Below are 21,571 nucleotides of genomic sequence, written 5' to 3' on the forward strand. Positions count from 1 at the left end.
TATGAGTCTTCAGAACTCCTTACCAGAGAGTTGTAGGGTATATTTAAGGCTGAGATAGATTCTTGATCAGTCAGGGTTAAGGGGCATATCCAAGAAAGTGGATGTGAGAAATGTTGGATCAGCCATGATCCTATTGATTGGCAAAGTAGGATCGTGGAGCTGAAAGGCCTACTTATTTTGCTATTTCTTATGGCCTTATGGTATGGGCATCCTTGTTCAACTGATACCAACCAGATGGATTAGTGGCAACAAACTACTCCTCCTTTTGGATCTGCTTCCATCTCCTTTCTAGTAAGTGTGTTGCAGATAATAATGATTAATGTGATTACAAAAATGGTCCTTGGATCTCACTTCTAAGTCTTTTGCTGAATTTTTGACCATGAAAATGGTAAAATCTCAACTCATTTGCCAGCCACTCTTGCCTTTTTGAGGCTACCTATTACACATCATCCCTTCTCTAACTGCCCGGTAAGCCATAAATTCACCAGAATCTCAAGGCTGGGGTGTCTGCCACCTCATCAACCTTTCTCTACTGAGTAATGAGTAAAAGTTAGAGAGGCAGGGGGAGAAATAACTGCACAGAGGCAGGTATCCTGACCCCACATCTACCTTTTATTTACTTGTGCACAGTACAGCTTGCAGTCAGACCCCTGAAGTGAAGAGATTCTGAATCCCCTGTTTCTATTGGTCAGCCAGGGCTTCCTGATTGACCCAGGCTAACAACTCTAATCAAGGATCTCATAATCAATGGTTCCGATCATTACGCTTTCATTTATGAAAAGCACTTTCACAACCTCAAGGCATCCCAAACAGCTTTGCAACCTGGAAAACCTTTATGACGCACAGTCACACTGCTGGTGCAGAAAATGTGGCAGCATGAGTATGTCCAGCAAGACCCTACAAATAGCAACATGACAAATGAGTATAAATTAGTTTCTTTGATGCTGGTTACAGGATAAACATTGCCCAGAATTCCCTCTGCCCTTCTTCAAAATGATGCCCCTGGACTGTTCATGCTCCTTCTGATGGGGCCCCAGTATAAGAGTCATGGCAGCAGCTCTTCCAGTCCGCTGAGAAAAGCAGTCTTAGCCCACAGACAGTCTGTCGTGTTCCTCATGCATCTCAGCTGCATGTTAAAGTTTACTAGCTCCAGTATAGTATCCAGATGTTGTGAACAGGAAGCTGGGCAGCTGGAGGACAGAACTTTGTTTGCTTTCCAGCGAACCACAACTTGATGCCTGGTTAACATCCCTATTAAAACAAAACCTTTACCATCTGGCCCTTATATTGTGCAGGAGGAGCCAGTGGTGGAGGTCCACTGAAGGGGAAGCAGAAAATTACGAGCTCATTTTAAACAACATCTAAAGCTTTTAATGATGTTAAGAACACTTCATAAAACAGTGGGAGGCAATGTGTCTCTCAACCTTTAGAATCAAAAATCTCTCTCTCTGTAAAGAAACTGTTGTATTTCCTTTAGGAAGTCCCAATGATTCCAAGAATGGTAGGTGGGAAAGGTCACGGTCATATTAAATTGGCCTAATTATTTATTCCTTTACACTGAAGATTAAGATCTGACTGAGATGCTCCTATAGGGTCTCGGAATGGATATTTCTTCATAATACGGCGTCTGAAACTTTAGTTTCCATACCTATTTCCAGTAGCTTCCAACATTTTCCCCATGACAGATATTAAGATCACTAGCCAGTAAGTTCCTGCCTTTGGCCTCTACTTTTTGAATAAAGGTGTTGTACCTGCTATTTTAAATCTAATGGGACCTTTTCCTGAATGTGGGGAATGCTTGAAAATTAAAACCAATGCATTAACAATCTCACCAACCACTCTTTTAAGACCCTGGGATGAAGTCCATCAGGACCAGGCACTTGTCAGCTCTACTCAGACAATTTACTCAGTCTCCCCTCCATTTCTTGATTTACAGCTACTTCTGGGATGTTCCTTGTGTCCTCTATATGAAAGGTCGCTGCAGAATGCCTGTTTTAATTCACTGCCATCTGTATATCTCCCATTATTAGCTTCTAGGCTCCCTTTCTCTGAGGCCAACACTCATTTTGTAAACTCCTTTCTTTTTGAAACAGATTTATTTAGGGTACCTGGTCAGCATGGACAAGTTGGACTGAGAGGTCGTTTCAATGCTGCACATCTCTGACTCTATATAATAGAATTTCTAACTGTTGGTTTTTATATTTCTAGCTAGCTTTTCTAACCCTAACTTTTACCACCTCATTCTTTCATTTACTTTTTATTACCTTTTTTGTATTAATACCAACATTCAAACCTGCTACCCACCACTGTACAATTCTATGCTTTTTCTGTGAGCAGATCTACCACCCTCTGAGGAAAAGAACAGGAAATGACACCACCAACCCCAGGAAACCTAAACAGATAAATAGAAAGCGGGACATAACACCAGCGCTTCATCGGAGGCTCACTGATGTTACCTAGAATGATGACGAAATGTCTGAAAATGAACCTTCCAGCTCAGCGAGCAAACTTACATCCAGAACCTCAACCTGAATTACAAATCTTCTCAACTCGCTAGAATGTACCATCTATAAAAACATCCATTTCAGCAACTCTCAAGCTTCTTTCAACAGACCCTTCCAAACCTGCAACAGTTACCATCTAGAAGGACAAGGGCAGCAAATATTTGGGAACACCACTTCCTGCCAGCACCCCTCCAAGCCATTCACCCTCCTGGCTTGGAAATATATCGCTGTTCCTTCAGTGTTGCTGGGTCAAAATCCTGGAACTCCCTCTCTATCAGCATTTGGGTCTCCCTACTTCCAAAGGACCTGCAGCATGACCAGAAGACAGCTCACTACCACCTTCTCCAGGACAACTGCGGACAAGCAATAAATGCTGCCCCAGCCAGAGATACCCATCATCGATTTAAACAAAAACAGTGCAACTGAGACTTTGAAGAAAGGTGACTGTGATCTGAATGGATGTGTGCATGTGGCTTTTCCACTGAGACCATCTGAGGAACAAACATTATACTGGAGTAGACTGTTTATCACCGAATGTTAATAGACACACTACTTGAGTCAGACACAGGCAGTAAAGATATAGGATTATCCAGGTCTTGTATTAGGAGCAACCAACAGCCTGGAAGTGGGACAACTGGACGGATTGCAAATGACAGGTGCAACAAGGCAGCATGCTGTCTCTAGTCTCTGTGGAACAGCATGTTAGCACCGCAGCCTCACAGTGCCAGGGACCCAGGTCTGATTCTACCCTCTGGTGTCTGTCTGTGTGGTTTCCAACAGTCCAAACGTGTGCAGGTGGAGGGTGAATTGGCCATAGTGTCCAGGGATAGAACAAAGAAAATTACAACACAGGAACAGGCCCTTCAGCCCTCCAAGGCTGCGCTGATCAAGATCCTCTATCTAAACCTGTCATTTATTTTCCAAGGATCTGTAACCCATCCCTCTGCCCATTCATGTATCTGTCTAGATACATCTTAAATGATGCTATCATGCCTGCTTCTACCACCCCTGCTGGCAACACATTCCAGGCACCACCATGAAGAACTTGCCATGCATATCTCCCTCAAACTTTCCCCCCTCACCTTAAAATCATGACCCTAGTAATTGAGTCCCCCACTGGGGGGGGGGGGGGGGGGGGGGAAGAGAAGCTTCTAACAATCCACCCTGTCTATACGTCTTATGGTTTGTAAACCTCAATCAGGTCCCCCCCCCACCCAACCTTCACCTTTCAAATGTAAATACTCCTAATCTACTCAACCCCTCTTTATAGCTAGCACCCTCCATACCAGGCAACATCCCGGTGAACCCCCTCTGCACCTCTCTCCAAAGCATCCACATCCTTTTGGTAATGTGGCGACCAGAACTGTACACAGTACTCCAAATGTGGTCGAACCAAAGTCCTATACAACTGTAACATGACCTGCCAACTCTTGTATTCAGTGCCCCGTCTGATGAAGGAAAGCATGCCATATGCCGCCTTGACCACTATATTGACCTGTGTTGCCACCTTCAGGCTGTAATGGACCTGAACACCCAGATCTCTCCAACAATTTTCCCCAGGGCTGTTCCATTTACCACATAGTTCACTCTTGAATTGGATCTTCCAAAATCATCACCTTGCATTTGCCTGGATTGAACTCCATCTGCCATTTCTCTGGCCAACTCTCCAATCTATCTATATTCTGTTGCATTCTCCGACAGTCCCCTTCACTATCTGCTACTCCAACAATCTCCATGTCATCTGCAAACTTGCTAATCAGACTATCTATAGCTTCCTCCAGATCATTTATGTATTTCACAAACAACAGTGGTCCCAACACAGTTCCCTGTGGAACACCACTGGTCACAGATCTCCATTTTGAGAAACTCCCTTCCACTACAACTCTCTCCTGTTGCCCAGCCAGTCTTTATCCATCTTGCTAGCACACCCTGGACCCCATGCGACTTCACTTTCTCCATCAACCTGCCATGGGGAACCTTATCAAACACCTTACTGAAGTCCATGTATATGACATCTACAGCCCTTCCCTCATCTATCAACTTAGTCACTTCCTCAAAGAGTTTTTTCAAGTTGGAAAGGCAAGACCTTCCTGGCACAAAACCATGCTGCCTATCACTAATAAGCCCACTTTCTTCCAAATGTAAATGGATCCTATCCCTCCATATCTTCTCCAGTAGCTTCCCCACCACTGACGTCAGGCTCACTAGTCTATAATTACCTAGGTTGTCCTTGCTACCCTTCTTAAACAAGGGGACATTAGCAATTCTCCAGTTCTCCGGGACCTCACCTGTGCTCAAGAATGCTGCAAAGATATCTGTTAAGGCCCCTGTTATTTCCTTTCTCACCTCCCTCAGTAACCTGGGATAGATTCCATCCAGACCTGGGGACTTGTCTACCCTGATGCCTTTTAGAATACCCAACACTTTCTTCTCCACCCCCCCCCCCCACTATGCCAACTTGACCAAGAGTTAATCAATATTCTACCCCTAGCCTCAACATCTCATGTCCCTCTCCTCAGTGAATACCAACACAAAGTACTCATTAAGAATCTCACTCATTTTCCCTGACTCCTCACATAACGTCCCTCCTTTGTCCTTGAGTGGGCCATCCCTTTCTCTGGTTACCTTCTTGGCCCTTATGTAGGAATGAAACACTTTGGGATTTTCCTTTAACCCTGTTTTGCTAAAGATATTTCATGACCCTTCTTAGCCCTCTTAATTCCTTGTTTCAGGTTGGTCCTGCTTTCCCAATATCCTTCAAAACTTTTCTGTCTTCAGTTGCCTAGACCTTATGTATGCTTCCTTTTTCCACTTTGCTAGTCTCAGTTTCACCTGTCACCCACCGCTCCCTAATCTTGCCCTTTCTATCCCTCATTTTCACAGGGACACGTCTGTCCTGCGCTCTAATCAACCTCTCCTTAAAAGCCTCCTACATATCACATGTGGATTTACCCTCAAACAGCTGCTCCCAATCCACATTCCCCAGCTCCTGCCAAATTTTGCTATAAATGTGCAGGTTAGGGTGGATTGGCCATGCTAAACTGACCGTAGTGTCCAGGGATATGCAAGCTAAGTGGATTAGCAAGGGGAAAATGCAGGGTTACAGGAATAGATTAGATTCCCTACAGTGTGGAAAAAGGCCCTTTGGCCCAACAAGTCCACACTGCCCCTTGAGGCATCCCACCCAGACCCATCCCCCGATAACCCACAAACCCCTGAACACTATGGGCAATTTAACATGGCCGATCCACCTAACCCCCACATCTTTGGACTGTGGGAGGAAACTGGAGCACCCGGAGGCAACCCACGCAGACACAGGGAGAATGTGCAAACTCCACACAGACAGTCATCCGAGGTGGGAATCGAACCCGGGTCCCTGGCACTATGAGGCTGCAGTGCTAACCACTGAGCCACTGTGCTGCCCCAGTAGGGTTGGGGGTGGGTCTGAGTGGGATGCTCTTTGGAGGATTGGTAAATTGCGATGGGCTGAGCGGCCTGCTTCCACACTAAGGATTCCATAATTATTCAATCTGTTCAAAGGACAAATATTCCTGGTATTAGATTTACCTCTAGGGTAAGTTCTGGAGATGAAAGCATCAAAAAACCCCAGAGTGCCCTAACAATACAGCCAACAAAATACTTTTGTTCATTCACGAGGTGTTGCTGGCTGGTCCCAGCATTTAGTGCCCATCCTTAATTGCCCTAGAGAAGGTGACGGTGAGCTGTCTTCTTGAACCGCTGCAGTCCCTGTGCTGTAAGTTGGTCTACAATGCCATTAGGGGGGGATATTCCAGGAATTTAATCCAGTGACTGTAGGAACAGCGATATATTTCCAAGTCAGGAAGGATGTCTTGCACAGGAAGTTGCAGGTGGGTGGTGTTCCCACATATCTGCTGCTGACAGTAGAATGCTGAAGTTTGGAATATGCATTGAGTGTGAAGCTCAAAAAGACCATGTAGTTTGAAGGAATGTGCTCGGTGACCAGAGTGAAAATTGAAAGGGAAGGTAAAAACCAAAAGAACTGCTGGTGCTGTAAAACAGTTGGTGGAAAAGCTCAGCAGGAGAAAACAGACCTTCTGAGGAAGGGTCACCGGACCCAAAACGTCAACTCTGTTTTCTCCTCCACAGATGCTGCCAGACCCACTGAGCTTTTCCAGCAACTTTGTTTTTGTTCTTTGAAAGGGAAGGTGTCACACTGAGACAGGTAGGTAGGTTTGTCTATTTAGGTGAAATGAGAACAGTGACAGATGTAGTGCAGACATGAGCAGAAGGATAGAGATAGCCAGAAGTAAAATTCTGTGAAGATGACAGATGTGTTAACATGAAAACTGAAACTTGTGACAAGGAGGAAATCTCATAAGCTGCTACATTAAATCTACTTTTCTGTCTGCCTCAGAAACTTACACAATAAATAACGAGCTGTGGAAGATAGTGGACTCCTTTGAAATCTGGACACTAAGATATACATTAACATCTCCTAACTGTAAGATAAATGAAGCATTGACTCAACTCTAGTTAGTCATGCTCTTCCAAGTACTGACATTTTTATCCTTAACGGACTCTAAAATCTTACTTACAAAGGTCAGGCCAACCAGCTCCCTTCCTTCATAAACAGGCCTGTTACATCAGCTATTTTCCAGTCCTCTGGCACCTCTGACTCCAGTGATGCCTGAAAGATCACCACCAATGCCTCTATGAGCCTCTGATCTTCTTAGCCATCCCCTTTGGAACTCTGGGGTGTAGTCCATCTGGTTTGGGTGATCTATCCACCTTCAGCTTCCCCAGCACCACCTTCTTAGCAACGGCCATGACGCTCATCTCTGCCCCCGACTCTCTTGAAATTCTGATTTGCTGCTTCCAATTGCACCATGAAAACTGATGCAAAATACCTATTCAGTTTCTCCACCATTTCTTAAGTAATTTCTACTACAACTTCTCCGGCCTCACTTCCCAGCGATCCAATGTCCTCTCTCGTCTGTCTCTTACATTTTAAGTAACTTAAACTCTTCTTTCTTATTACTAGCTAGATCACTGACATATTTCATCCTGTTTTTCCCCCCCCCGCCCCTCCCCTTACTGCTTATTGAAATTATCCTCTGGTGGTTTTTAAAAGACTTCCCAATCCTTTAAATTCCAACCAATATTCACCATGTTGTATTCTTCCCGCATAACCTCACATTCCCTCATGTTATATTCCATAGGCCAAGATTTTGCCCACTTGCTTAAACTGTCTACATTCCTCTCATGTTTTGACTCATCCTTGTCATCTGTCTTCCCACCCATTTTTTTGTATCATCTGCAAACTTGGGTATGGTATATTCACTTTCCTCGTCTGAGTCATTAACACACTTTGTAAACAATTGTGGGCCCAGCACAGATCCCAAAAAAATGAATAAGCGAACTAATAAAAAAAAAAAGCACTATATCCAGCTGAACATTTCTACAGTAGCATCTGAAGGGAAGCGAAAATAAAAACCAAAGAACTGTGGATGCTGTAAATCCAGAACAAAAAACAGAAGTTGCTGGAAAAGCTCAGCGGGTCTGGCAGCATCTGTGGAGGAGAAAACAGAGTTAATGTTTCTGGTCCCATGACCCAGTTCTGAGGAAGGCTCACCAGACCAGAAACGTTAACTCTGTTTTCTCCTCCTCAGATGCTGCCAGACCTGCTGAGCTTTTCCAGCAACTTTGTTTCTGAAGGAAAGCGACTTCACTTGCTGTATGATTAGTATTGGCTGCTGTTCTGGAATTCTCATTAGAAGAGGCAGGTGTGACTGTACCTGAGAGGGAGCACAGGAGATTTACCTGGATGTTCCCTGGGCTGGAGTGTTTCAGTTGTGAAAAGAGATTGGAAAGATTGGAGTATTGCCCTTGGAGTAGGGGAAACTGGGGGGGATCACAATCCAGCTGTATTAAGTTACGAAGGGCATATTTATGGGAGGTAGGAAGGAGATTTTGCCTCTTATGGATGGATCAATGACCAAAATAAAGAGCAAGAGATTTAAACATGATGTTTAGACAGCTTTTTCTCCCAGAGCACTGTGGAAGTTAGGCTCTTACTACATGTAAGGGTGGTAGAGGCAAAAATCATCACAACATTGAAGGAATGTTAGAGTATTGCATTCAGTTCTGGGCACCTTATTTAACTAAGGATGTTAAAGCCCTGGAGGGGGTGCAAAGAGATTTACCTGAATGATCCCAGGAATGATGGATTTTAGACACATGGAAAATTGGAGAAACTAGGTTTATTCTCCTTGGGGCCAAGAAGATTAAAAGTTGAACTTATCGCACTGATTAAAAATTATGTTGACAGGGTAAAGAAGGATATTCTGTTTCTACTAGTTGGTTTGTGAATAACTAGGGGGTCACAGTTTCTAGATTGCCAGCAAGAGAGCTAAGAGTGAGATGAGAAACTTCTTTACTCAGAGTTGTTAGGATTTGGAATGTGCTGCCTGAGAGAGTAGTGATGGTGGATTGCATAGGAGAGCTGGATTGATATTTGAAAGAAATGCATTTAGCAGGCTACAGAGATAGGGCTGGAGCATGGGACAGGCTGAGTAGCTCTTTTGGAAAGCAGTACAAATATGATCGGTCAAATGGCCTCTTTCTGTACTGTATATTCTGATTCTATTCTATAAGTATTCAGATGTACACTTGAGATGGCAAGGAATACAAGGCTATGGGCCAACTGCTGGAAATTGGGACTGGAATAGTCAGGTGCTTGTTTTTGACTGGCGTGGAGTTGATGGGCCGAAAGGCCTGTATCTGTGCGGTAGATCTCTGCGACTCTATGGCTACAGTCACCTACCTTACGTTGCTTTGCGGAGTCCAGTTTGACAAGCCAATAAGAGGCTACTTTTGGTTTATGATACTTCCAGTTGTCTAGTATCTGTGAATTGAATTGAAAGGGTTTGAGAATATCATTACAAAGCTGCATCATTATACTGAAAATAACAAAGTCGAGTATTAGGCAAATTAGGGTAAATCATCTCCAGGCATCTGAGAATCAGGATTAGCTTCTCCAGCAAACCAAGTGGAAAAAGTTATTATCTTGGTTTTTTTTTTCCCTTTATTCATTCATGGAATGAGGGCATCACTGGCTAGGCAGCACTTTATTACCCATCCCCAATTGCCCATAGGGCAGTTGAGAGTCAACCACATTGCTGTGGGTTTGGAGTCAGATGTAGGCCAGGCCAGGTAAAGATGGTAGTTTCCTTCCCTGAAGGAGATTAATGAACCAGAGGGGTTTTTCCTGACAATTGATTCATGGTCATCATCAGATTCTTAATTTCAGACATTTTGTTGAATTCAAGTTCCACCATCTGCTGTGGTAGGATTTGAACCCACGTCCCCAGAGAATTATCTGGGTCTCTGGACTAACTGTCCAGCAATTATACCACTAGGCCATTGCTTCCCCTGATTGTTAAGTTAAATTGAAATAGAAGCTGATGATTACTGAGTTGCTGATTTCGATTCCGAGAACAACACAAGCTTTGAAAATGGTTTCTTTGATGTAGAATTGAAATCGGGAAAATCAAATGACTCGATGCTCAGTTGCTGGCCATCTTGTCCAATGATTATGGGTTCAAATCTCATTCTAGAAAGTTGACCCCAAAATCCAGGCTGACTGTACAGTGCGGCACTAAGGTTCAGCAACACACACAACTCCTCAGATACTGAAGCAGTTCATATCCAAATGCAGCATGTCCTGGACAATACCTAGCCTTGTGCTGACAAGTGGTAAGTAACATTCACACCACGAAGTGCCAGGTATTGACCAATTCCAACAAGGGAGAATCTAATCACTAAACACAGGAAGAACTGTGGATACTGGAAATCAGAAGCAAAAACAGAATTTGCTGGGAAGGCTGAGCAGGTCTAGCAGCACCTGTGGAGAAAAGTCAGAATTAATATTTTGGATTCATTGACTGTTCCTCAGAATCTAATCGTTTGGTATTCAATGGTATTACCATCATTGAATCTCCCACTGCCAACATTCTGGGGTTACCATTGACCACAGCTGGACTCACCTTATAAATACTGTGGTTATACAAATAGGTCAGAGATTGGGAATACTGTGACAAGTAACTCACCTCCTGACCCCCCAAAGCCTGCCCACCACCTACAAGGCACACGTCAGGACTGTGATGGGATACTCCCCACTTGCCTGGATCAGTGCAGCCCCAACAACACTCAAGAAGCTTGATACTATCCAGGATAAAGCAGCCGCTTGATTGGCACCACATCCAACATCCACTCCCTCCACCACAGATGCTGAGTAGCAGCAGTGTGTACTATCTACAAGATGTGCTGCAGAAATCCACCACAGATCTTCAGGCAGCACCTTCCAAACCCACGACAACTTCCATCTAGAAGGACAACGGCAGCAGATACATAGTAACACCACCCCCTGCAAGTCCCCCTCTAAACCACTCACCATCCTGATTTGGAAATATATTGCCGTTCCTTCAGCGTTGTTGGACATTACCGATCGGCTATAAATGATGCCCACTTCCCATGAGTAACTATAAAGTGAAGTGGTGGGCACAGCTGCTTAGAGACCTTGCTTCCCAATGAAGCTCCTTGGGAAATTTTATGGTGTTACAGGTGCTATATAAATGCAAATTATTGGGTGCTTTCCTTCACTGGCAAGGCCAGCATTTATTGTTCATTCTTTCTTATTTGCCTATGAACTCTTTACAACAATCATTTATAACTGCCATGGTCCCCATCACTGAGACTAGCTTTCAATTTCAGATTTATTCATTGAATTTAAATACCATCAGCTGCATGATGGGATTTGAACCCCTGGTTTCTGAGTACTTGTGTGGTGTTCTGGAATTATAAGCCCAATGGCATTACCACAATGCCACCATCCACCAGCTCATTGCTGATTTATGAGGATACAAATGATGGGGGGAGATTCAGCCATCTTTAAAGTAGGTGGGAATCCAACAGAAAGGGCGTGTTCCCACCAGACATTGACATTAACCACACCAACACCAACCCCCCCACTCGATCATCAGAAGAGAAAGCCTGGTCTGGGATACATTGGTTCTTTTCCACTTTTTTCAGGCCTGTTTTATAAGTGAAGCTACCGCAAGGTGGTGAGTTTGTAATGCATGGATGAATAAAGTACGGTCAGGGAAAAGGAATCACCTCATAAAGAAAGTTGCCACATTCAAAATGGCAGCTCGGTGACTCCGTGGTTAGCACTGCCTCACAACAGGGACCTGAGGTCAATTCCAGCCTCAAGTGACTCTGTGGGGAGTCTGCATATTCTGCGCTCGTTTCCTCCAGGTGCTCTGGCTTCCTCCCACAGTCCAGAGGTGTGCAGGTTGGATGGACTAATCACGGTAAATGTGGGGTTATGGGGATAGGGGAGGAAGTCAGTCTGAGTGGGGTGCTCTTCAGAACATCAATGTGGACTCGATGGGCTGAATGGCCATGCATTCACACCGTAGGGGTTCTATGATTCAATCTCTGCTTCTGCCAGTTATTTGCCAAACCTGCAAAATGCCAGCTGTTTTACTCAGGATCAGATAATGTTTATGGTCCTGATGTTGTGGATTGGCTTGAGACCTCAGTGCTAAGATGGCACTTATTATTTGACCTCACTGAAGTCAGTGGGGTGTGGTGGGCCCTAGGTATAGCATGCTACCATATAAAATGCCCCTGCCCAATTGCAGGAGGGTCTCAACTGAACCTGGACAGTCAGCGTGAAGGATCAAAAGCAACTGCTCCAATGCTGGGGGCCTCATGTGCTTCTACTTTAACTTTTCCCACGTTACTCTTCTCAAATTATCTTGTTACTTGGAGTGCAGTTGGGGCCAAAGACCAAATTCCCACCTGTACATTGACCTATTCACGAATACTCCTTGTGTGGCATGTTGTGTCCAGTTCTGGTCGCCTTATTATAGGAAAGATGTGGAGGCTTTGGAGAGGGTGCAAAGGAGGTTTACCAGGATGCTACCTGGACTGGAGGGCATGTCTTACGAGGAGGGGTTGACCTGAGCTCAGACTTCTCTCTCTCTGGAGAGAAGGAGGAAGAGAGGTGACCTGATTGAGGTGTACAAGGTAATGAGAGGCATGGATAGAGTCGATAGCCAGAGACTTTTCCCCAGGGCAGGATTGACTGCCACGAGAGGTGATAGTTTTAAGGTGTAAGGAGGAAGGAGACGTCAGAGGGAGGTTCTTCACCCAGAGAGTTGTGAACGCATGGAATACTTTTCCAGTGGAAGTCGTGGAAGCAGAGTCATTAGTGACATTTAAGCGACTGCTAGACATGCACATGGACAGCAGTGAATTGAGGGGAATGTAGGTTAGGTTATTTTATTTTTGGATTAGGATTATTCCACGGCACAACATCATGGGCTGAAGGGCCTGTACTGTGCTGTACTTTTCTATGTTCTATGTTGAACTACCACTTTCCCCTGACCATTTGGGCAGCATCAAGTGATCCAGTTCAAACTGAAACCATTCGGCCCATGGTGCCTGAACTAGCTCATTCGGCCAGCTCATTCCCAATCACAACAACTTACAATTGGGCAAGTTGCAAGTATTCTTCCAAGCCACTCACTGTCCTGACTTGGAAATATATCGTCGTTCCTTCACTGTCACTAGTTCAAAATCCTGGAATTCTGTCCCTAGGGGCAATGTGGGTCAACCTACATGTAGCAGTTCAAGAAGGCAGCTCATCACCAGGGCAATTCAGGGCAGACAGTAAACGCTAGCCCAGCCAACAATACTTACATTCCACGACAAAAATGTATTTCGATTGCTTTTGTGGTTCTTTTGCCAATCACAATGAAATGAAAAGACTGCAGATTCCAAAAGTCTGAACCAAAAACAAAAATTGCTGGAGAAATTCAGCAGGACTGGCAGCATTTGTTGGAGAGAGGAACAGAGTAAGCATTTTGAGTTCAATATGACTTCTTCAGAAGTGGAACACAAACAAGACAAGGCTGTGGGGGAGGATAGGGAGGGGAGAAGGTGGGTGGTCAGAGACTGTAAAGTGGGGAACAGACATAATGCTGTAACGGTATGGAAGTCAATGTCGACACCTTGAGGCTATGATGCGCCCCAATGGAAAACGAGGTCTGTTCATCCAGCTTGTGCTGTGCTTCTTTGAAACACTGCAGACTCCTCAAAACTCTTCTCAGTGGAAGCAATGTCTCCCTAGTTAGCCCATCGAAACGCCTCACCACTCCACCTCTCTATGGCTCCTCTGCTGGTGGAGGAACAAGCCCAGTTTCCCATTTCCCCAGTGTCTCCCCTGAGTGTTCTCAAAAGAAAAATCTCCCTCTGGGCCTAAACATTCCAGAGTAGAGTGTCTAAAGCTGAGTTATGCTATTACTGTCCTGAAGAATTGCCTTCCCTGCTGGCATTTTAAACACAGAGACTTCAAAAGCATCATTGAAAGGAAGAGAAATGCTCTCCAGCATCTATTGATTTGAGAAGAAAAGCTTAGACACATTCATAAACTAACAATGAAAGAATCAGTCTTTCTATCGCTATTTAACAAAAAGAATGACAGCAGCTTTGATTGAATGGGTGCCTTTAAGACGCGAGTCCATTGATATTAAGTCTTTTGTCTCAGTAGTCAGGTTGAGTACATGAATACAACTATTTAGTGAAAAAATATACTTTGCGCTTAGTATTTTCACCAGACTATTATTGTGTCTGATTAAAGGATCCATTTTGAGGCTTTGGCCTTTTATGGGGGAGAGTCAATCATTTTCCAATTGTTCCCAGGCATTTATTTTTATTCCCCTCCACCTCCACCCACATCTCCATGATTTCATTATCAGTAATTAAAGTCTTCAGTTGTTCGATAGTGTGACTCAAGTAAACCAGGAAGCCAAAAGTTTAGGTCTGAAATGGATGGTTCTCAGCCAGAGCAGAACTTGGTGATAGTTTAATGAAAGGTTTTGCCCCCTCGTGGCAAATCACCACCCTCCAGTGCTCTATGTGGTAATATGGGTGTTACACTGGCCTGTTCCGCTCCCTTGGCCAGAACATTCTATTGTCAAACAGTCACAAAGCTCTACAGCACACATAAAGGCCCTTGGGCCCATTGAGTCTTTGCCAGCCAAAAACAACCACCTAACCTATAACTCACTCAGATAGTAGGACCTGGTGTTTCTGGAGGATCAGCGATAACAAAGTGTGGAGCTGGATGAAAACAGCAGGCCAAGCAGCATCTTAGGACCACAAATCCTAAGATGCTGCTTGGCCTGCTGTGTTCATCCAGCTCCACACTTTGTTATCTCGGATTCTCCGGCATCTGCAGTTCCCATTATCTCCAGAGCCTTTCTGAAGAAGGGTCCCAACCTGAAACGTCAGCTTTCCTGCTCCTCTGATGCTACCTGGCCTGCTGTGTTCATCCAGCTCTCCACCTTGTTATCTCACCTAACCTATAACCACCTATTCTAATCCCATTTTCCAGAACTTGGCTCAGAGCCTACTATAATTTGGCATCACACAAGTGCACATCTAAATATTTCTTCAATGTTCCGACAGTTTTACCTCTCTCACTTTACAGGATTCCTCCCTTACCTCTCCCACCAGCCCCTGGATGAAAACAATTTTCCTCACAACCCTTTCTAAACCTCCTGTCCCTTACCCCTAATGTATGCCTCTTGTCATTAATTCCTCCACCACGGGGAAAGGATTCTTCTGAGGAAGGTTCACTGGACCTGAAACGTTAACTCTGCTTTCTCTCCACAGACGCTGCTACACCTCCTGCATTTCTTGCTGCAATTTCTGATTATGTTTCTGATTTCCAGCATCCACAGTTCTCTCTTTTTTGGTTTTAGATTTCTTCCTGACTACCCCTCATCATTTTATACATTTCAATCATGTCCCCCTTACACTCCACAGCTGCAGAAAACAACGCCAGGCTATGCAATCACTCATTGTCTGAGATTGCTCTCTCTCGCGCTCTCTCTCGCTCTTGCACTCTCTCAAAGATAAGAACATGCCCAGAATGGCCAATGAGTAGCATACTGAAGATCAGATGGTTGCTATGGAACTGTAGTCAAAGAGGAGTAAGGAATAGCCACAGGAATAGGCCATTCAGCCCCTCAAGCCTCTTCCACCATTCTCTCAGGTCATGATTGAACTTTCACATCAACTGAACATACCTACCCTTTGTCCATTTCCCTCCATTCCCTCAACAGCTCTCAATTTCAGCTCTGAAAATGCTCTATGGCAGAGACTTTACAGTGTCCTGGGGTGAGGAATTCCAAAGATTCACAGCTCTCTGAATGACAAAGTTTCTTCACCTCTCATTCTCAAATGGTCAACGTGAGACTGTGATTTCTAGTTCCACATTCTCCAACCAAGGGGAAAGTCCCTCAGCCACGACGGTGTCAGATCCAGGCTATGAAGCCCAGTGTGCCGCAATAACTCAGGGGGTATTATCAGCTCTTAAAGTCCAGCTCTATGTAAAACTCAGAAACCACATTTCCTTGAAAGAGATGATAACTGAGATGCTTATTCTCACCAACCACAACTCACTCAACTCAATGACTTAACTTCCCAAGTTGGTCAGCTATTGCAGATTTGAATTTTAGCAAAAAAAAATGAGTCATCGTCTTGTTCATGATTTTTGGATGGAATTCTAAGCTTTTTGTCCTGCAGCTTCACTTATTTGATGAAAACAGTACTCAGAGGACCAAGGCGAATGAAAAGCCAAAGAATTGCAGAAGCTGGAAAATCTGAAACAAGAACAGAAATTGCTGGCAAAACTCAACAGGTGTGTGGAGAGAAAGCAGGGTTAACGTTTTGAGTCTGTGACCCTTCTTCAGAGGTGGATACAGCTAGGAGAAGGTTACATAAGCTGAAAGGAAATGACAGGTGGAGATGGAGCCCAGAGAGATGTGGTCACATGGGTTCGATTCCCAGTACAGTAGTTGGTGAAATTCAATTAATAGATCAGAAATTGAAAAGTATCGTCAGGAACGGTAACAATGAAACTCTCAGCTATTGTTGCAAAAACCCAGCTGGCCCACTGAAGCCCTTTAGAGATGGCGATCCTCCACCCTTCTGAGGAACAGCTACTCAACCCGAAACGTTAACTCTGATTTCTCTCCACAGATGCTGCCAGGCATGCTGAGCTTCTGATTTTGTTCCTGATTTTACAGCATCTATAGTTTTTTTGGGTTTTTTTAAATCCTCCGTTCACATCTGGTCTGGTCTACATGTGACTCAAAATCCACTGCAATGTGGTTGACTCTTAACAGTCCCAGTCTTACAAGACATTCAGCTCTAGGCCGATTACAGATGTAACAAATGCAGACTTTGCACGATGCATGCAAGAATAAAGGCAGCAATGAAGTTCCAACCCTGACTCTCCTCTGCCTTATGCAGAGAATGAGAGGCGTGGGAGGCCACTATCTGTATTTCAGATAAAAACAGATAAGAGCTGGGTTGGATTTTAGATGGCTTATGCACAAATGAAGTAAGGGTGATGGGAGAATAAAAACTCTCTCACCCAGCGAGTAGTTCGTGTGTGGAATGCACTGCCTGGAAATGTGGTGGAGGCAGCTTCAACCGAGACATTTAGGAGGAGCATTGGATGGTTATTTGGAAAGAAATAACGTGGAAGAGCATGGGGGAAAGGTTTGGAGATTGACGTTGAATGATAGAACTGTTGCAATCACAAAGGGCCAAATGGCCAACTCTGTGCCAAGGTGCGTCAAAAAATTATCTAAAAATCAAATATCCTTTTTGTTTGCAAACAATGGGTTCTTGTTTATGAATGTTTGTTGCATCTAGCAGCTGTACATGAGCCACATTATTAGACCAACTGACTATCTTAAATTGATAGTAAAACAATTATGGTGGCTCAGTGGTCAGCACTGCTGCCTCACAGCGCCAGGGACATGGGTTCGGTTCCACCGTCTGGTGACTGTCTGTGTGGAGTGTGCACATTCTCCCTGTGTCTGTGTGGGTTCGCTCCTGGTGCTCTGGTTTCCTCCCACAGTCCAGAGATGTGTTGGTCAGGTGGATTGGCTGCGGGAAATGCAGGATTTCGGAGGCTGGGATCCTCTTCAGAGGGTCAGTGTGGACCAGACGGGCCAAATGGCCTGCTCCCACACTGTAGGGTTTCAATGACAGCAATTGGTGCATTTGTGATTGTCAGTAAATGTTACCCAATGCTGAGTCACATCAAACAGTCAACATTTTGTTTTGGGTTTTAACAACATGTCTCTCTTTACCAAGATAATAAAGTTTGTTCATAAATGATTTTTTGTTTTACTGCAAAGCTTATAATTCCGCAATGACTTATGACAATCTGTCCCACTTACTTCATCAAGCAGAACCTCAGCTTCCTCGTTTGTTTTCCCTGGGAATTTAATTCTCATTTCATTCAGGGCCACCAGTACTTCCTTGGTCAATTCCTCCTCTTGTTCCTTCGTTCTGAAATTTTGAATGGCGGAACGCTGAAAGACAAGTGGTCAGGATTAATGTGAGACCACTGATGTTTAACAGTTCAAAGTCAACTGAAACAGTCCAAACTAAACAGGATGGTCAAAACGACACTAGATTTAGCCATTCTCTGCTCATTATTGCAAGTCGGGTTTTCCATATGTCCTTTTTTTGGCTGATGGGTTGTTACATTGATAGTAGTGTCTGTTAATATCTGTGGAAAGAGCAACTCACATTGTCGGGATAACATCAGAACCCAGGGGGGGCAAAAGAAAGAATGTGCACACAGGAATTCCTCTGGGACACTCCTGGAAACAGCAGCATTTCCACCCACCTAACCACGAACCAAGGGTAGGCTGTGGGAGCCTTTCCCTTCCCTTACAATGAGATTAGGCAAGATTTAGGGAGCATAAGATGGGGAAGGAAACTGTAGGGGATGGGCACATTAGAAATGTGGAGCTTATTCAAGGAAAAGCTCCTCTGTGTCCTAGATAAGTATGTACCTGTCAGGCAGGGAGGAAGCTGTAGAGCGCGGTGGCCGTGGTTTACGAAGGAGCTGGAATCTCTGGTCGAGAGGAAGAAGAAGGCTTATGTTAGGATGAGATGTGAAGGCTCAGTTAGGGCACTTGAGGGCTACGAGGTAGCCAGGAAAGACCTAAAGAGGGAGCTCAGAAGAGCCAGGAGGAGACATGAGAAGTTGTTGGCGGATAGGATCAGGGTAAACCCTAAGGCTTTCTACAGGTATTTAAGGAATAAAAGAATGACGAAAGTAAGATTAGGCCCAATCAAGGATAGTAGTGGTAAGTTGTGTGTGGAGTCAGATGAGATAGGGGAAGCACTAAATGAATATTTTTCAACAGTATTCATTCTCGAAAACGGCAATGTTGTCAGGGAGAATACTGAGATACAAGCTACTAGACTAGGTGGGATTGAGGTTCACAAGGAAGAGGTATTAGAAATCCTCCAGAGGGTGAAGATAGATAAGTCCCCTGGGCTGGATGGGATTTATCCTCGGATCCTCTGGGAAGCCAGGGAGGAGATTGCCAAGCCTTTGGCATTGATCTTTAACTTGTCATTGTCTACAGGAATAGTGCCAGACGACTGGAAGATAGCGCATGTGGTTCCCCTGTTCAAGAAGGGGAGTAGAGACAACCCTGGTAATTATAGACCAGTGAGCCTTACCTCAGTTGTTGGTAAAGTGTTGGAAAAGGTTATAAGGGATAGGATTTATAATCATCTGGAAAATAACAAATTGATTAGGGATAGTCAGCACGGTTTTGTGAAGGGAAGGTTGTGCCTCACAAACCTTATTGAGTTCTTTGAGAAGGTGACCAAACAGGTAGATGAGAGTAAACCGGTTGATGTGGTGTATATGGATTTCAGCAAGGTGTTCGATAAGGTTCCCCACAATAGGCTATTGTACAAAATGCGGAGGAATGGAATTGTGGGAGATATAGCAGTTTGGATCGGAAATTGACTTGCTGAAAGAAGACAGAGGGTGGTAGTTGATGGGAAATGTTCATCCTGGAGACCAGTTACTAGTGGTGTACCGCAAGGGTCGGTGTTGGGTCCACTGCTGTTTGTCAATTTTTATAACTGACCTGGATGAGGGCATAGAAGGATAGATTAGTAAATTTGCAGACGACACTAAGGTCGGTGAAGTTGTGGATAGAGACGAAGGATGCTGTAGGTTGCAGAGAGACATAGATAAGCTGCAGAGCTGGGCTGAGAGATGGCAAATAGAGTTTAATGCAGACAAGTGTGAGGTGATGCACTTTGGTAGGAGTAACTGGAAGGCAAAGTACAGGGCTAATGGTAAGATTCTTAGTAGTGTAGATGAGCAGAGAGATCTCGGTGTCCATGTACACAGATCCTTGAAAGTTGCCACCCAGGTTGACAGGGCTGTTAAGAAGGCATACAGTGTTTTAGCTTTTATTAATAGAGGGATCGAGTTCCGGAACCAAGAGGCTATGGTGAAGCTCTACAAAACTCTGGTGCGGCCGCACTTGGAGTATTGCGTACAGTTCTGGTCACCGCATTATAAGAAGGATGTGGAAGCTTTGGAAAGGGTGCAGAGGAGATTTACTAGGATGTTGACTGGTATGGAGGGAAGGTCTTACGAGGAAAGGCTGAGGGACTTGAGGCTGTTTTCATTAGAGAGAAGAAGGTTGACAGGTGACTTAATTGAAACATATAAAATAATGAAAGGGTTAGATATGGTGGATAGGGAGAGCCTTTTTTCTAGGATGGTGACGGCGAGCATGAGGGGGCATAGCTTTAAATTGAAAGGTGAAAGATATAGGACAGATGTCAGAGGTAGTTTCTTTACTCAGAGAGTAGTAAGGGAATGGAATGTTTTGCCTGCAACGGTAGTAGATTCGCCAACTTTAGGTATGTTTAAGTTGTCATTGGATAAGCATATGGACGTACGTGGAATCAGTGTATGTTGGATGGGCTTCAGATCGGTATGACAGGTCGGCACAACACTGAGGGCCGAAGGGCCTGTACTGTGCTGTAATGTTCTATGTGAAAGTTTGGGTTATTCCAAAATCTCTGCATGAAACTCACGCTGACTCTCATCAGACCTGGGAATTAGGACGCCACGGTGAGCTAGACTTCCCAAGTGAGTCCGTAATGCATCCACCACCACCTCCAACATAACCCCTTACCGTAGCAGCAACACAGATCTACCCAGCCCATCCTGCAGCGATAAGGTTTGGCCCAAATGCTAACAGTAAATACAGAAGTAATGGGAACTGCAGATGCTGGAGATTCCAAGATAATAAAATGTGAGGCTGGATGAACACAGCAGGCCAAGCAGCATCTCAGGAGCACAAAAGCTTATGCTTGTGCTCCTGAGATGCTGCTTGGCCTGCTGTGTTCATCCAGCCTCACATTTTAGTAAATACAGAAGTTTTTTTTATTCGTTTACAGGATGAGGGTGTTGCTGGTTAGGCAGCATTTATTGTCCATCCCTAATTGCTCAGAGGGCAGTTAAGAGTCAACCCCATTGCTGTGGGTCTGGAGTCACATATAGGCCAGATGAGGTAAGGATGACAGTTTCCTTCCCTAAAGGACATTAGTGAACCAGATGGGTTTTTCCAACCATCAATTCACAGTTATCATTAGATTCTTAATTCCAGATATTTATTGAATTCAAATTCTTCCATCTGCTGTGGCAGGATTCAAACCCAGGTCCTCAGAACATTACCTGGGTCTCTGGATTAATAGTCCAGTGATAATATCACTAGGCCATTGTCTCCCCTCAACAGGTAAACAAGAGCACAGAAGGAAACCATTCAGTCTGTCAATCTTATGTCAGTCTCATGAAAGCACGATTTCAGTTATAGCATCATAAGGTTTTAAAGCACAGAAGGCAGCTACTCTGTCCATTTTCCCGATGAATCTGATCCTACTACAATTTCAGCTCACCAATTCCAGATTTCAGCAAATGATAGGATGGGGGAAAGGCTCTAATTTTCTTTATTTGTTTTCCTCAAATTTTTACTGAACAACCCCCACACCTTTACATGCACATATCCTATTTCCTTCTGAAATGCACAAACATTTTTCTGATTTTCCTTAATTCAGAAGAACTTTTCTATAAGTAGCTGAGCATTAACAAGACATTGCAT

At 44.3% G+C, this 21,571-nt stretch overlaps 1 protein-coding gene across 3 annotated transcripts in view; it reads right to left on the reverse strand.

The window, feature by feature from the left end:
- The window catches only part of ttll7 (tubulin tyrosine ligase-like family, member 7), a 283,625-nt gene that overhangs the window by 61,147 nt on the left and 200,907 nt on the right, over nucleotides 1-21,571 (reverse strand). For all 3 annotated transcript variants that reach the window (XM_059648159.1, XM_059648158.1, XM_059648157.1), the window contains 2 exons: nucleotides 17,816-17,950; nucleotides 9,310-9,390 (listed from right to left, as the gene is read on the reverse strand). In XM_059648159.1, coding sequence (XP_059504142.1) covers nucleotides 9,310-9,390; nucleotides 17,816-17,950 — 216 coding nt within the window. The remainder of the gene's footprint in view (nucleotides 1-9,309; nucleotides 9,391-17,815; nucleotides 17,951-21,571) is intronic.

Source organism: Stegostoma tigrinum, chromosome 8, assembly GCF_030684315.1.
Source record: "Stegostoma tigrinum isolate sSteTig4 chromosome 8, sSteTig4.hap1, whole genome shotgun sequence".
NCBI classification, from domain to species: Eukaryota; Metazoa; Chordata; class Chondrichthyes; order Orectolobiformes; family Stegostomatidae; genus Stegostoma; species Stegostoma tigrinum.